This window comes from Cibotium barometz, chromosome 57, assembly GCF_041138505.1.
Source record: "Cibotium barometz isolate CiBa-2024 chromosome 57, ASM4113850v1, whole genome shotgun sequence".
Taxonomy (NCBI): domain Eukaryota; kingdom Viridiplantae; phylum Streptophyta; class Polypodiopsida; order Cyatheales; family Cibotiaceae; genus Cibotium; species Cibotium barometz.
In genome coordinates, this window is record NC_141102.1 from 35,517,630 (window position 1) to 35,534,852 (window position 17,223).

Genomic DNA, 17,223 nt, shown 5'->3' on the forward strand with positions numbered 1-17,223 from the left:
CTTTTTGTTACGCTACCATCATACATTTATTGTAATGGACTTTCTGCGCCAGCCGAATTCATATGACATTATTTTGGGCAGACCTTTCACGAATTGGTGCATGATTGGGGGTGTTAGATCAAGTGTATGTTTGAAAGGATTTGCAGATTCTAAAAATTGATCTACAAATGTGGAAGGAACATCCCATGGAAGGGCAACTGTTTGGAAATGATTTGGTCACCACCACCAAGCAAACCACATCCTTACAAGTCTACCAACCAGTTGAGGAGAATTCACGAGAAGAGGAAGAGACCGCATTGTATGCATCATTTCCACCTCCAAATTTTAGTGAAAAATTGATGCATGTGCTCACCACTTTAGATATGTTGCCCCCTAGAGGAACCTAATACGTTGAATTGGGAAATATTCCTACCACCTCAATGCGCATGGTAGATGTGCAACTAAGAGACAAGGAAACAAAGGATGAAGCCACCAGCACAGAAGGGTTTGACTTGCAAGGCCGCAACAACACCACCACCAGCACAGAAGGGTCTGACTTGCAAGGCCGCAACAACACCCAACGCCTCAGGAGATGGCATAAACAAAAGAGGTATATCGCTCGACAAAATTCCCTATTACAAAGTAAACCCACGGATGCCCAGTGGCTAAGATATCTCGAGGTCACTAAGGTGCACGAGGAGTTTTCTAAGAACTGGGGTGAGGAGTTAAGATAATTGTGGAAGGAAAATGAGGGGAAAAGGCTATGCCAGAAGAGCCAGAAACACCTAAACTCACTAAGGCCGAACGTTAAAAATGAAATAAGGCTCTAGCTAAAGCCAAGCGCAAGGCAAAAAAGGCAATGGCTCATACGAAAGATGAGGAGACGATAAGCCAGACCTACTCTCGGTGTCGGACCATTTCAAAACATACACCACCATTGAGGAACAAAAAGTGGTCCAATTGATGGCTAAAAGAGTAAAGGAAGATGGCCAATCCACTTCTTACGAGCGACGGTCCCCAGCTGAAGTTAAGGAGGTTGATATTGCAGAGCCAGGGGAGGACTCCAAACTTGTCTACATTACTAAAGACTTAACTGCGGGGGCGGCTGAAGAAGAAGAAAGAGCTCATTGCTCTCTTAAAAGAATTCAAGGACTGTTCTTCTTGGAAATACACGGAAATGAAGGGTGTACCACCCAAGGTGGTTCAACACACTATCCTGATCATGGAAGGATCAAGACCATCAGGCAAAATTCGTATCAAATGAATCAAAAATATGCGACAATTGTAAAGGAGCAAATTAATAAACTCATTGCTGTAGATTTCATCTATGAAATCGAGCACACAGATTGGCTTTCACCAATCATGATTTTGCCAAAGAAAAATGGAAAATTGAGAGTTTATGTTGATCGCAAAAAGGTCGATGCAGCCACTAGGAAAGACCACTACCCCCACTGCCATATACAGAACATGTATTAGAATGGGTAACAGGTGAAGAAGCCTACAACTTCTTAGATAGGTTTTCAAGCTATAATCAGGTGTCCATAGCACCAGAAGACCAGCACAAGATGGCCTTCAATACAATGTGGGGGACATATGCTTATAAGATTATGCCTTTTGGCCTCACCAATGCCCTAGTACCTTTCCAAAATGATTGATGTGCATGGCCTTCAAGGACTACTTGCAAAAGTGGCTGGAGGTATTCATTGACAATCTATGTGCACACTCACGCTAGACTGAGCATTTGGCTTGCTTGAGGAAGGTGTTTGAAAGATGTCGATTATATCATATATCCTTAAACCCTTTAAAGTGTCAATTTTAGGTCAAGCATGGTGTAATCTTAGGGCACATTGGGTCTAAAAATGGCATTTTCACTGACGAGAGCAAGGTAAAATTGATCTTAGAATTACCCTCACCAACCAACTACAAAGGTGTACAATGGTTTACGAGCCACATTGGGTATTATCAGCGCTTCATCATTCTATGCTGAAATTGCTAGGCCATTGTATAAACTACTCATTGTCTTTGAATGGATTGAGGAATGCCAAGAGACCTATGATAAGTTGAAGAATGCACTGGCTCGTGCACCAATCCTGAGACCACCCAATTGGAATCTTATATTCTACGTGCACATCGATGCATCAAACTTTGCTATAGGATACGTATTAGTGCATCCTACGGAATTCAAATTGGATTACCCAGTTTTCTTTGCGAGTCGTTAACTAAATGATGCAGAGATAAACTGCACCACCATGGAGCGTGAAGGGTTAGCCACCATTGTTTATGCTATAAAGAAATATAGACATTACCTGTTGGCCAATAAATTTGTATTCTTTGTGGACCATCAAGCCCTATTATATCTGGTGAACAAGCCTTGCACCACAGAAAGAATCACCCAATGGTTACGTCTTCTCCTAGAATTCGACTTTATAGTCATGGTTGGTGAGAAAAGGAATACAACATGTTTTGGCATACCATATGTCTAGAATTCCTAAATAGAGAACTAGCAACAAGCCCTTTCCAGATGCTTGTCTATTCAAACTTGACATGGTGCCTGGGTGGAGTGAGAAAATATTTGACTATCTGGCTTATGGGGTTCCCACAAGATCGACCCTTGAACAATGATAAGATGTGTTGGCTTATTAAGCCAACCGCACCTTATCAATTCGTTGTGCTAGGGAATTATATAAGCTAGGCAAGGACGATATCCTCAGGAGATGTGTGCAAGAAGATGAGTTTGTCACACGATGTTAGGAGAAGCACATGCAAGAATAACCGGACATTTTGCTGGAGAAGTTACAGCTCGTACAGTGCTTCAAGTGGGAATGTGGTGCCTACATTATTCGGGGACGCCATAGAATTTATAAAGAGATACGAAGAATGTCAATGATTTGGTATTCCACAACAAAAGGACAAGATGCCACTCACCCCTGTGATTGTGAGACAACCCTTTGAGAAATGGGGTGTTGATTTTGTTGGACCCATTAGTCCAGTAGCACATCCGTCACACAAGCCCGTTACGTGATCGTGGCTACATATTATTTCACTAAGTGCGCATAGGCGAGAGCCTCTAAAAGAGATAATACTTAGACTACAGCCAGGTTCTTATATGAACAGTTCATTTCCAGATTTGGCTGTCCACTTAAATTAGCTAGTGACTGGGGTTCACATTTCATTAATGAGGTGATTGAACAATTACTTACAGGATTCCTTGTAGTACACTACAAATCATCACCTTATTACCCACAAGTAAACGGCCAAGCCAAGAGCACAAACAAGATATTACATGCTATCTTGACTAAAACCTTGGAAGCTAGTCGCACGAATTGGGAACACAAGCTGATTGTAGCATTATGGGCCTATCGCACAACATCATATAAGGTAGCGACGGGATACACTCCCTTCCATCCAGCTTATGACATTGATGCAGTAATACATATGGAATTTTTAGTTCCCAGCCTGCAAATTGCCATACACTAAAAATGCATTAGCCGAAAGGTTGGTGTTAAGGAAACCCTACTCTAATGTGTCATGGGAAGTTGCCTATCTGCCAAGCTCGAGCATAGCTCAAGAGCTTCACTTTAGCCACTTATCACTGCCATTCTCCTGCACTCGTTGTCACACCACCGAGGCGGTTGCCCTAATCCTACGGGTAATGAAAGCTCTCTCGCGAAGATCATGTGGGATCTCTCGCAAAAGAGGATCGCATTGGTTAGCCTACAAGAAAGAGAGAGAGAGGAAGCAAGAGTGAACAAGTGATGAGCACTAATCACTCCCAAACCCTAACCCTAAGCACACCACACATGCTATATTTGAGTTACAAGAGAGAGGGGGAGAGAGAACACTCCACTTCTATTGCACAAATGGGAGAATGAGTTACAAACAAGAGAAATTGGCTTTTAGAATTCCAAGCCTTTTCCCACTAGGCCGCTCGAGAGTAAGTGACCCTAGGTGCCCAAAACATAGTTACAAGGCTTTTCTCTATAGTTTGGCCAACTGACCAAGATCCTCTTTTTTGTCCTTCGAAGCTCAATACTTGGGAGCATCTTTAGGGCATTTCCCTCATCAAATGACGGGATTTACAATATATAGTGATGGTGCCTATTACATAAGTGTGCGGACATAGTTGTCGTAAGAATGTGTTAACCAAGATGTGCCTATGGTCTTAATCACCTAGGGACTTTTTTTATTATTGGTCAGCACCCCTAAAGAGGGTTTTTTACTGAGTGGCCCATGTAGCTAGATTGTGAGCTTACTTTTGAGTTTATCTTTGAGGGGTTGGATAAGCTTAGCCATTTGTAGCACTGCCCCTTGGTTTGGTGACGAAGAGGGCAGGGTGGAGCTTTGTGGATGAGGCTTCGTTGGGGAAAAGGGGTGGGAAATTCGAGGTTTTGAGTGCCCATGGGTTAGGTGTGGGAAAGTATGTAGGATTTTGTCCATCTTTATCAATTGGACAAGTACTGGCTTGGTTGGTGTGGTTTCGGCGGCAAAAAACTGTTGAGAGTTTTGCCGTGGGAGCCAAATGATGGAGTTGCCATCATGGAGAAGCCTCATGCCCATTCCTTATACCCTAAAATTTGAGGTCCATCACATCTACACCCTTGGGTTACCCTCCACTCCATCATGTTTGTAGGCATCCTTTCTCCACCGGTCCCTCGATGGAACCTCCACACCACTGTTTTCATGGACCACTTCTAGTGAGGCCACACAGTCCTTTGACACATATTGTACATTCATTGTGATGTTTATGGTCTTTTAACATATTTGAGTTGTGTATAATTGTTTTGAGTCTTTTAAAATTGTTTTCAATATTCACTATAACACCTTATTTGAGAGTTTGAGAGAGAGAGAGAGAGAGAGAGACAGATAGAGAGAGAGAGAGAGAGAGAGAGAGAGAGAGAGAGAGAGAGAGAGAGAGATTTAATTATTGAATCTAGTATTTTTTTTTCATAATGTGTTTATCTAATTTACCATAGTAGGATTATATTATTCCCACTATAAATTATCTGCTAGATGCATTTTACCCCACTATCAATGGTCTTTAAATATTACAAGAATTTGGAAAGAGTAGTACACTATAAATAAGAGGACCTTACAAATATTCTTTGGCCCTCCATGTGTGTGTGTGTGTGAGAGAGAGAGAGAGAGAGAGAGAGAGAGAGTTTAAAACCACTTGCTAGAAACTAAATACAAAAAAAAATTCATTCATTTTGGGACCAACACCTCAGGAAAATTTTGAATCACACTTCTCACAAAACTCTTTCTTAATAAAGTGTGTGATTTTTATGACAAGCTGTTTGAAAGCAAGCCATAACTCGGTGAGCTCTTTAATGTGAACTCTGGTTGTTCTTAATGTAGAGATTTGTTGGTGATGACATTGTCTTGTTCTAAAGCCAATAAAAATCAAGAGTTTTAACTTAACATAAACCATAAATATAAAATGTTACTTGTGAAGGGCGCACACATTGCCACCTTTCCACCTTTACTTATAGACTAGCATTTCTTGCCATTTATCAATTTTAAAATGGTATAACATTTAGCTATTAAACACAAAATCCCATTGCTCAAAGAAAAAATAGCTCACATAGGCATTCATTCAATGGAAGATAAACATAAAGTTATACCATTGCAAAAATTATAGTGAAAAAAGCATCAAACATTTAAACTGAACATTATATTGTAAAAATTATAGTGAAAAAAGCATCAAACATTTAAACTGAACATTATATTGCAAATGCTTGAACATATGTTGTTTTGAACATTCTCATAATTTACTAATGCCCAACTTTATAAAAATGCACTAGAGTTCAATAAAGGATTAGAAAAAAAACGTGAATTGAGTTTATGTGTGTGTGTGATACAGGGCTGGTGGTCTAAGATTCCATATCAAGGGAAGGTGTTCCTATGGTGTATGCTAGTTGGTGGAGGGCTACTATTGGGGGACCAGTTATGAAAGAGGTGGATTGCTTCTGGTAGTTATGTGTTTTGTACTACATGCTTGGAAACATGCCCGCATCTTTTCATTTCATGTCCGGTGGCAAAGAAGGTGTGGGATTTTCTTTCTGATTTCTTTCTCGCGTACAGATTCCGTTGACAGATAGGCTCGTAATGGTTAAAGATTGGATTTTTGGCAAGATTCTGAATGGGACGGATAACCCATAACATTCAGTTTTCTTTTATTTTTTCAAGTGGACAGGTTTGTGGCATATCTGGTTAACTAGGAATGCCTTCATATTTGATGCAAAAGTTGGTCTTTTAGCTCACATAGGTCGTATAAAAGGGCTACTATTGTGGCAAGTCTCTTCCTTACGGTTAGTTCATTTGGTGGAGAATGACACGACTATATATTGGATGAGGGTACTATGAGCTACACCTATGGTTCGGAGTAATAAAAAACACTAGGGTCTTTAGGGCCTATTTGGATTATGGGGAATAATTTAAAATGTAAATGGGGCATGAAGAGTAAGACTTGGCAACCAAATCAAGCAAAGTCATTGACTCATTACAAGGAGGGATACATTGCTAAGGCCTAGGAGGATGAAGGGTGGGGAATTGTTTAAAGATAAGGGTGTAAAGCTAATTCGGAAATAAGATATGCTATGTAATGGTGCATGATGGCTTATAATTACTAAATCAATGCCTTTGCAATAAAGATATTGTGGTATTCCATCATGGTATGAAATGGTGCATGATGGCTTATAGCTACTAAATCAATGCCTTTGCAATAAAGATATCATGGTATTCAATGCCTTGGCATGATGGCTTATAGTTACTAAATCAATGCCTTTGCAATAAAGATATAGTTGTATTCCATCATGGATAGCAAAAGATTATTGAATGTAGGATGGCTTATAGCTACTAAATCAATGCCTTAGCAATAAAGATATTGTGATATTCCATCATGGATAGCTAAATATTTTTGAATCTTAGTTTCAGTGTCCATCTAAAAAGTGAAAACTCTAAAGATATATGCCTCAAATAATCGATAGATTAAAATTTGTAAGCAACTTTCTATTTATAATAATAACTATATGCTTATCTCAAAGTACAAAAACAATTTAAGTAAAGGTGAACTAAATAGAGTTCCATTTCAACATCAGCCCTTTAATGGTTTTTTTAAATCAAGAGCTACAGATGATTATAACAGACAATTAAATCCATAGTTAATAATAAACAAAATAATAAGTAAAGGCTAGTCTCAAAATGATCAAGATAATTGTATTATAATATCTCTTTTAAAATAAGAACAAGAGAGTACGTTCTTCGAAATCCCAGTATAGCATTACACACATGCTTTCTATCTGTGTGTGTGTGTGTGTGTATGTGTCTGTTCTTGTTGCTTATAAGAGAAATGTGGATCGCTTCATGAAAGATATCTCTCTCTCTCTCTCTCTCTCTCTCTCTCTCCATTGGAAATGAGATTAGCACTTTCCATTGGAAATGAGATTAGCACTTTCCATGTGAACCCATGATATCATTCTAAATATACCAAGCACGATCTCATCAATCTCTACTCTTTTAACCTTTCTCACCATATTGCATTCACCAAACTCAACTTTATCTTTTAGGCTATTAAGACCTTACACACATATAGCATATAAAAGGACTATGCACATTTGAATCACACAGCATCCATTATCACATATTTCAGCACTCTCGTTGGTGATGGAGTTTCCTGACACTCCTTGCATGCTTGAACTTTTGATGAATACAGTGTGCTCTTACAAAGGTGTTACCTGTAACCTAATTGTTAAGCTAGAGAGAAAACATGGAAGCTTTCCCAATGAAGGTGAGTAGTTATTGTTCATTGAGTTGCCTTGCTAAGAGAGGAAACGTGGAAGCTCGCCCAATGGTGAGTAAATGTTCATTGAGTTGCCTTGCTACCAAGTCCTTAATGTTTTGCTAAGATCATATGGGACAACCAACTTACAACAATGAGGAGGAGCTAGGTTGCTACCAAGGTCTTCATGTTTTGCTAAGATTAGATGGGACAACCAACTTACAATGAGGAGGAGCTAGGTTGCTAAAAATCTAGCAATTATTTCGTAACTCATGGGTCAATGTAGAAATGGTGAAAGCTACCATTAGTGGTAAAAATAATACGTATATATGGATGATTTTTGACGGGTTGGGTCACCCTTTAGAATGACGGGTTCAGTAAAAATAATGCATGTCTTTTCACAATTTACCTTATTTTTTGACGATCGGTTTTATGTTATAGCCAAAATGCCCCCAAAAACAAGCATGATGCTGGCGATGATCGATGTAAGCCAATGTGCAGATAAGGTTGGTCTATTTGGAACTTAGTTGGGCTATTTGTCCCCACCCAGAATTCGACTTTAAGTTAAAAAAAAGTACTCAATGTATAAGTAGTATTAATATATATTTATATTGGTCCAAAAAAAGAAGAAGAAGAAGAAAAAGTAGATTCAAATAGTAATGTTGACGAAGTACTCAAAAATAGTAGACCCAGTACCTCAATGGTTACCGATCACTACAGACGATCGAAGCACACCTCTGTAATACGACGTGCGGTGACAGTCCTTCTCTTATCTGTCTCTCAGAACGAAGGATTGGGAAGCATCTATGTGACCTGTAAAACAAGGCAATTGCAGTGGAATTTCACCCCAATACAGGTAACCTTTGATGGGTTTCTTTCTTACATGCAATAGACGGATTCCTTGATGTCCTGATTGCCAGCGTGGTAGCGAAGACACCCACACAGAGCCATTCTTCTGCATTCAAGCTAACCCTAGGGTTTCCTGCATGTCTTCATCTTGCCGCATTCTGCAACGAGGGCAACAACCGGAGCGTGGAAAGGCTAGCAAAACATGGTAATGAGACAAGTTGGGTTATATCCACATGGAAGAAGATCATCACATAAGAGCAGCTCACCTGTCATCACCAATCCTAGCTCATAGCCCCTTTCCATTCTCCATGAGCAACAGCAGCTCCACCGAGGCCGCTCTCAGCACCATCTTCAACCCGCCCGCCTCTCCTGATGACAACACCACCTACCAAAAGCTCAGCTCCAACCTCCATAGCTTGATTTCCGCAGACTCCAGGGACATCTTCAGTGATGTCTTCATCTACGTCTCGGATCATGCTGTACCACTCCATCGCTGCGTCCTGGCTGTACGGTGCCCTTTCTTCATGTCTCTCTTCTCCCAGGACATGACATACCTGGAGTCACTTGCTCCTGTTGGACGGACTGACAATGAATCTACCAAACTCAAAATAGACTTGGGCCGGCTCCTCGACACATGCCCCAATACGGGCAGAGTAGGGTATGATGCTTTCATGGTCACCATAGGCTTCCTGTACAGTGGAAAGCAAACTGTTCCAGTTGTCAAATGCATCGATGATCAGTGTCTGCATGAAGCTTGTAGACCAGTTGTGGAGTTTGCAGTTGAGATGCTTTGTCTTTCATCAGTTTTGGATATCACTGATTTGAAGGCTTTTTGGCAGGTATGCATAACATGCATGTGCAGTTACATAATTAAGCTGACATTTCATGATGAGGTTAGAATAATGCTTAAGCATGAAATACGTCTTAGAGTCATCAATTAATGAATTAGTGTAAATTGACCTCAAGACAAGTCTGTATAATCAAACAAAGTACCCATTGGGGGAAGCTCAGGGAAGTGTTAGGCCAATTACACGAAATAGGTTGGCTCTGGTGGTAAGGGGTGCCAAGTTTTTACTGACAGGTAAGCGGGGAGCTCTTAGAAGAACGAGATCATGCATAGAGTGGCTTTCAGGTGGCCTCATCCATTTGATCAGAAAAGGAGGGCAATAATATCACCAAGAGGTTCAACACCGGCGGCTGCCCATTGCCCTTCTAACTATTGCATAAAAGAAACATGTGTTAAAACTCTTTCGGGGCTTTGATATGAGAGAGAGAGAGAGAGAGAGAGAGAGAGAGAGAGAGGGGGGGGGGAGGGAGGGAAGGAGGGAGAAAGCTGTATTAATGTCTACAAAAGGCCAAAATGACCTATGAGACCGAAAGGTTACATCATTTCCCGGCAGGAGAAAGTCTTGTGGTGGTGGGAGATGATGGCTCTGATCCTCTTGTAGTCATGTGGGTGTGGGCCAGGACCACGAGGTCGAGGGCGCCGGGCTTTGCATATCTCAATGGCTCTGTCTAGTGTCACTCCTCTCGGCCGAGTTCCTACATCAGCCTGAAGGTCGAGTGTAGTGGGTGAGTCTGCCCTCGTCACTCTGGTCTAGAAGAAGTCGGTGAGAGCTCTCTGTAGTATTGGTCTCATCAAGAGAAAGAAGAAGATCACAAGTGGCATTAAGGAAAGGAGAAACATCACGATCATACCACCAAAGCCATGGCATTCTTGCGGGTACCATTGGTCTAGGCTGTAGAAGGGACTCCTTGTGTCTGCGAAGCTCCAAGAGGAAGAGTCCCAAGCATCTCTGGTATGGAAAATCCATGATCTTGGAAAGTGGTCCAAATCCATCTTGGAAGAGGCAGTGGAACCTCCCCCTAATCTCATAGTATACTGGGCATCTGCATACATAGTGGGCCTCTGTCTCAGCCTCTGTGTGACAAAGCTGACATATCTTGTGCGAGAGAGAGAGAGAGAAAGAAAGAAAGAAAGATATATTAACGTCCTGTCGAGGCCAAAGCTGACCTATAGGACAGATCAGAATACATCTTTGGTTACAATCCACTTCGGGGTATCGGTTAAAGAAAAGTGCATGTGGGATCAAAAAGAAACTAACTTCAAAGCTCTCATGACTCATGAGAGTTACATGTTACAATGGTAAAATCACCATGTGCTTAATGTGATTAGATATGTATAAGTATCAAGTTCATGTCCTTCAAAAGGAGGGTGGACCTTTAAAATCTTTGATGATAGCTTTTCCTCCTCTATAGACCGCCCACTTCCCTTGTTTCCTTGCTTCTCTGACTTTGGCCAGTTCCCCCGCTCTATTCTTTAGTTGTAGTGGGGTCAACTCATCAGAAATCCACACCGAGGTACCTTGCAATGATTTAGTCTGCTTCATTACCTTGATCTTATCAATCATATCATAGTATCGAACCCTAGCCTGTTTCCCTTTAATTTGAATGTCAGTTGGGTCACCAAGGTCTATAAAAGGTACCACTTTAGTGAGTCGTTCCTTTATGATATCTACATCCAAGATGTATCCCTCTAGCTGTTCATCTGTGTTGGTACCTACTGACCAGTCTTCTGGCAAGCCCCCAATTCGAACAAAAGTTTCCAGGCTTTTGACCCTTTCATTTTCTTTCAGGACTGACAGTACTTCACTGACAAAGTTCTCTGATTTTACCTGAGGTTTTGTGCTTTCTTGTTGTGTTTCCTGTATTTTTTGGGTTGCTTCTTGGGCTGCTTCCTGAATCTCCTGCTTGTTCTTGATGTCCTGCAATTGAGCTTCGAGGCCAGCAATCCTTGTTTCTTGACTGGCAATCTTTGTTTCCTTGTGTGTCAGCTCAGTTTTGAGGGTGGAGACCTCCTGCTGCAATTTCTTCAGTTCTCCCATGATGAAGATCTCCCATGGGGATTGAGGTTTGATAAGGGGTGGAAGGGGGGGTGGGTTCGAGGCCATGGTTGCAAATGACTTCAGTTTAGGGGCCATGTTGTATCACGGGGGTGCTGAAAATAGCCCACAGGGAGCCCCCCCCCTCCCCCTCAGGGGGGTACTGAATTTAAACCCTACTCAAGAGAGGGTAAGGGCGAGCAGAGGAGCAGAGGAGGGGGCTGCTACTACAGCGGGAGGGGCAGGCCCTGCTGCAGCGGCGACGGGAGAGAGAGAGAGAGAGAGGAAGTGACGGGGAGGAAGCGGCGACGGGAGGGGCAGGCCCTGCTGCAGCGGCGACGGGAGAGAGAGAGAGAGAGAGGAAGTGACGGGGAGAGAGAGTTTGTCGTTTGCTGAAGGTATAAGCGCAAGCCCTGAGAGAGAGAGAGAGAGAGAGAGAGAGAGAGAGAGAGAGAGAGAGAGAGAAAAGCACGTGTTGCTGTTAATTCAGTCCGCCTCTTGTCCTGCAGCCGCCGGCTTGCCCCTGTAGACCTGCGCAGCCATTCACTAAGAAAGAGAGAGCCCCGCGTGCAATCTAGTCCTTCGCTTTTCTGCAGCCCTGCGCCTCCTTCCACCATAGAGAAAAAGAGAAAGAGTGAGCGCAGTCCAGCCCGCTGGTTTTTGCCAAGAGAGAGAAAAGCGTGGAAGACTTTGACGAGAGAGAATAAGGCATAGTACACCCGATTGGGTCCCAAATACCCTCAGTGGGGCCCAGCAAAGAGAGAGAGAGAGAGAGATTAGGTTGTAATGAAAAAAAAATTCTGATATTTTTGGGGGTCTTGCTAAAAAAATGGAAAGAAAATTAAGATCAAGATCTGTTTTTCTCTACATCTCTGAGTTACCAAGATTATTTACCAAGAAAACAGCCAAAATGGCTAAGTACAAATCCATCCCCAAAGGGAAACCCTAGTCAAGATGAACAAAGGGGGAGGATGCATGTTGCGTGCACGCTCGTGCCATGGCTAATCTTCAGCAGGAACATCATAATCCTTGATTAGGACAACATTTAGAGCATCATCATCAGTATCAGCCTCAGCATCATTATCATTATCATTATCATCAGCATCAATATCATCATCATCATCATCAGCACCATCAACAGATTCATGATCATGGAGGGTCTGGACAACCTCTCGGCAGCCAGCCACGCTGTCTTACAGCCGTCGGCAACTAGCCAGGCACCTAGGCAGCTAGTCGGCAGCAACCATGTGAAGGCCAGCAGAAGGGGGGCAAAACATTGAATAAAGTGCAGCATTTAAAGCAGTATATCAGGAATATTTTGTCCAAGAACTAGCCGACAATAGTCTTGTTTTCCGACCAGGACTTCCAAGCATATATAAAGGCATAATGTCATGACACATTTAGTCATTCATCATTTTCAGAAGTAGAAGTCATCATCAAGCATGTAGAAGGGGCTAGAGGTCACCCCTAGGGAGACCAAGGGCCTTCATGTACAATCTTCAGTAACGTTTTGGTACCATATTAATACAAGAAAACCTTGACACCAACTATCTCTCTCTTCTTCTCTCTTCTCTGTCTTAATCATGTTTAATCAGCATCTTGTTCTTAATGAGGCTTAGGGCTGTGGATTTAGTAGAAAAGCTTCCGTGCATGCAACAATGCACTTCTCTGGTTGACCGTTGTAGGAGGAGAAGGATATCCCATACATTTTTTTTTTTTTTTGGGAGGGGGGGGATAACCACACAGGTAGTCTGTTATGCCAAGTGGGCTCACCACCTCTATCTATAAGAAAGGGATTGTGCCGTTAGATCCTGAGGAAGGCCTTGTCAGAATACGCAACGGAGATGATGACCAGACCTGGGAACACAAGAGCAAAACGCAATGCAGAAAATAACAGCACAAGAGATAAAGAGGTAGAGGCGTGTAACTCTGCTCTATATACACAAAAGAATCCCGGAATGATACAATGGTGACAAGGGGGCTGGGGGCCATTTTATATGACCCCCCAATAGTAGTCGGCCTGCTGTAGGGCAGCCGACAGGACACAAAAACCCCACGACTGTTGAAATGCACAGTCGGCCAGCAGCAGCAGGGGGGGTCGGCCAACATCAGGGAGGTCCACGACCTGTGCAGAGCGGTCGGCCACCTCTAGAGTCTCCACAGATGTAGTCGGCCAGGTTCAAGGTCCTCATGCCACTACAAGACTGCCTCCTATGCCACAGAAAAATAGGGAAAAATGGGGGAAAAATACGGGGAGTGAGGAAAACTGATAAGACACCTACAAAGGGCAGGCACACCCACAACAGAGGCCCTGGTGTATATGTATAGACAGGAGATGACTTCTAACACCCCCTCTCAGCTCCTGGCTGTGAAACCAACCACAGGGAGCTGGGGTGCCGCTTGAGCAAATCTTGAGATAGCGACTTTGTGAAGAGGTCCACCGTACTATCCTCCGTCGAACAGAACTCTAGCAAGATGTCATCAGCAACGATCTGTTCACGAACAAAGTGCCTTTGGCTGACCATGGGTTCCTCCAGTGGAAGCCCAATCCTGCAATGCAACCTCTGCAGCCTCACCACCTCATGAGCAGCATCACAAGCAGCCCAGTACTCTGCCTCTGTCGTCGACAAGGCAAAAGATGAATGCCTCTTACTGCTCCATAAAACTACTCTTGGGCCTGAAGTAGATCTCCTCGTGTCCGGATCTCCTCCCCAAACTGAGTCACTCCAACCGTGGAGTCGGACTCCATCAATCAATCCCCCTCCTGTGTTCAAGAGTCCATGATCCTTCGCATGCTGCAGAAACCACAGGAAACGCAATCTTGCCTCCCAAAGAGTCATCCGCAACCATGAGCTCAACTGCCTCATCAGGAAGCTCCCGTCCAATCTGGCGTCCATCAACCAGATCAATGAACCATTCTGCTTTTGAGTCAAAGAGGCATCACACTGCTCACAAGGATCAACACCTGTTACGGTGCAAAACCAAGTCTTGGAAACCTGCTGAAGACTACGCAAGGCCTTCTGAAACCTGTCAACCACCCCCTCTAAATCCGGAACCACAAAGCCTAGAGTATGCACCTCCTTCTGCAAGTAATCAACTGCCACCTGCTTGGCTTTCCGAAAGGTCCCCGTGGAAAGAACATCCTCATCTACAGGAGGTTCTTTGTCCCGAATACTACGAGACATCAGAGCATAAGTTACCCGTTCAGTTTCCTCTGACTGACGAACACAAGAACTACCAACATCAGTACTGGAGAGTTCCTGCCAACTGTTGCCATCTACTGGCAAGCTATCCACTATCTGGTCCTGGAAAGCCTGCACTTGCAGCGTATCCACACTTAAGTGGCCATTACCAGACAAGGAGAGAGAGTGCTGAAAGCTTGTAAACTCCATTCTCCACTCCGCCTTCCCAAACCACCTGGCCTGTTGCTTTGTCCCAGAGAGCAACAAAATGCTCATCAAACTCCACCCGTACGCCAGTCTTGCAAACCTGATGCACTGACAACAGATGAAAACCAAGTGACGGAACAAACAACACCTGGGAGGAATGCTTCCCCCCCTTGGATGTATCCCCAGTAAGAATGTGGCCAGAATACTTGCAGAGATCCTGTAAATCAGAACGGGAAGGAGTCATGTGCCTGGAAGCACCACTGTCTAGAATCCACTCCCGAGTATCCGTTGTGGAGAATCCTCCAACCTCCTCCCTGCCTGAAGAAAATGAAACATCGGTGTCCATCACCTCCAGGTGCACAAAAGCCGGAGTCTTCATGATTGCTGCGGAGGAATCTTCACCCTTCTCGGTCTTCCGCTTGGGACACTGCCTCCAATAGTGGCCTTTCTCGCCACAATCATTACAGGTCCTCTCTGCCTTTAGTTTCTCGCGATCAGTAAACGGACTTCTTCTCAGAAGACTTCTCCGATGAAGCCTTCCCTTTGCTCGTGTTACGGCCTTTCGACCGTTGGCCAGTTAAGGCCTCCGAACCTCCACCCTGAGGAGGGTTCGTGAATCGTTCCTCTTGGTCCAAGACCATGGGCACAAGCTCCTCCCACGTGATGGTGCTGAGCCTGCCACTGGTAATCAAAGATGAGTAAAATGCTGAGTACTGAGAGGGCAAGTGCGACAGCAACGTTATGGCCATGTCCTTTGACGATATCTCCTTCCCAGCCTAAAGAACTTCCTGCTAGAGAGCCTGCAACTTGTTAATATGCTCCCGCATCGTCGACGACTTTGCAGGGCTCATAACCCGCATCTGCACTTCCAAGGAAATCCTCTTCATGGGCGATACCCTGTTGTAAAGAGAGGCCAAATGCTGCCATATACCTCTGGCCAGTGTCATATGCTTCACATGATTGATTACCTGCGGTGTGCAGTTGAGAAAGATAAACGAACGGACCCTGGCATTGACACGATCCCACATCTGTGTCTGAGCCTCCCGGTCCTTTCGGATCGACGGTAACTTCCCTTCCTCTACTTCCGGCCGTGGAACCCCAACAACGACGAAATCAGCGAGGTTGTAAGACTCTAGAATAGATTCCATCATAACCTTCCATATGCCGTAGTTGTTCCCATCCAATTGACGGTCCACCGGGAACGTGGGGAGTGTCGGGATCTTCACATGCCTCTCGGCCATCTCAAACAGATCTTCCATTGCGGGGATGTACTCTGAAAAGGGTGGGTGGGTGGGAACAAAGTCCAGCAAATCAGCCTGCCGTTCTTTTGCTTCTCCTGTTCCCGAACAATCCACCAATCAGCAATACAACAGTCCCCCTCTTGCTCACACAAATCCCAAGAACTATCTAGAGCCTAGGCTCTGATACCATGTCAGATTACGCAGCGGAGATGATGACTAGATCTGGGAACACACGAGCAAAACGCAATGCAGAAAATAACAGCACAAGAGAGAGAGAGGTAGAGGCGTGTAACTCTGCTCTATATACACAAAAGAATCCCGGAATGATACAATGGTGACAAGGGGGCTGGGGGCCATTTTATATGGCCCCCCAACAGTAGTCGGCCTGCTGTAGGGCAGCCGACAGGACACAAAAACCCCACGACTGCTGAAATGCATAGTCGGCCAGCAGCAAGAGGGATCGGCCAGCATCAGGGAGGTCCACGACCTGTGCAGAGCAGTCCCTCCAGAGTCTCCACAGATGCAGTTGGCCAGGTTCAAGGTCCTCCTGCCACTACAAGACTGCCTCCTATGCCACAGAAAAATAGGGAAAACTGGGGGAAAAATACGGGGAGTGAGGAAAACTGATAAGACACCTACAAAGGGCGGGCACACGAGATGACTTCTAACAGGCCTCCCAACGCTTCCTCATGTGGTCTGAGCCGCCCTGAAGCTGCCCCTACTGACCATAGGGGGTATGAGTTTCTTTTTTTGGGGGGGGGGGGGGGGGGGGTTGGGATTTCAGGTTTCTGTGTAAGAAAAATAAAAAATAGAGGAAAATCCAAGTTTGAAAATTGAAAACTGCAGGGCTAAAAGTGAAAGGGGAAAAGTGCAGACATGGGTCAGTTGAAGAAATTGCTAAGAGGAAAGGGGATAGATTTGGGAAATTGACCAAGAACACACCAGCAAGTTGATTTTCTGAATATTGCAAAATAAGTTTGGGGGAAGCAGGGAAGAGGACTCAAATAGGAGAAGGGAGGCTGCAAATAGAAGCAGAAAGAGAGAGAGGAGTCTGCGCTCTGGTGAGTTGGGGTTGCATGCATGTCTTGGCGCAGCTTCTAGACTCA

The 17,223-nt window shown here is 44.0% G+C and overlaps 2 protein-coding genes across 2 annotated transcripts in view; one reads left to right on the forward strand and one right to left on the reverse strand.

Moving 5' to 3' along the window:
• The first annotated feature begins 8,381 nt into the window (after window positions 1-8,381).
• LOC147606701 (BTB/POZ domain and ankyrin repeat-containing protein NPR1-like) overlaps window positions 8,382-17,223 on the forward strand; it is a 43,472-nt gene continuing 34,630 nt past the window's right edge. The window contains exon 1 of the mRNA XM_086791674.1: window positions 8,382-9,444. Within this exon, the coding sequence (XP_086647800.1) occupies window positions 8,839-9,444 (606 nt within the window). The 5' untranslated portion in view covers window positions 8,382-8,838. The remainder of the gene's footprint in view (window positions 9,445-17,223) is intronic.
• On the reverse strand, window positions 10,671-11,717 carry LOC147606702 (uncharacterized). The gene has a single exon (XM_086791676.1). It carries the CDS (start codon window positions 11,584-11,586, stop codon window positions 10,810-10,812), a length of 777 nt encoding a protein of 258 aa, XP_086647802.1. The 5' UTR covers window positions 11,587-11,717; the 3' UTR covers window positions 10,671-10,809.

Excerpts from the sequence above, each read along its gene's own strand:
- LOC147606702 (XM_086791676.1), bottom strand. The coding sequence starts at position 11,586 with ATGGCCCCTAAACTGAAGTCATTTGCAACCATGGCCTCGAACCCACCC.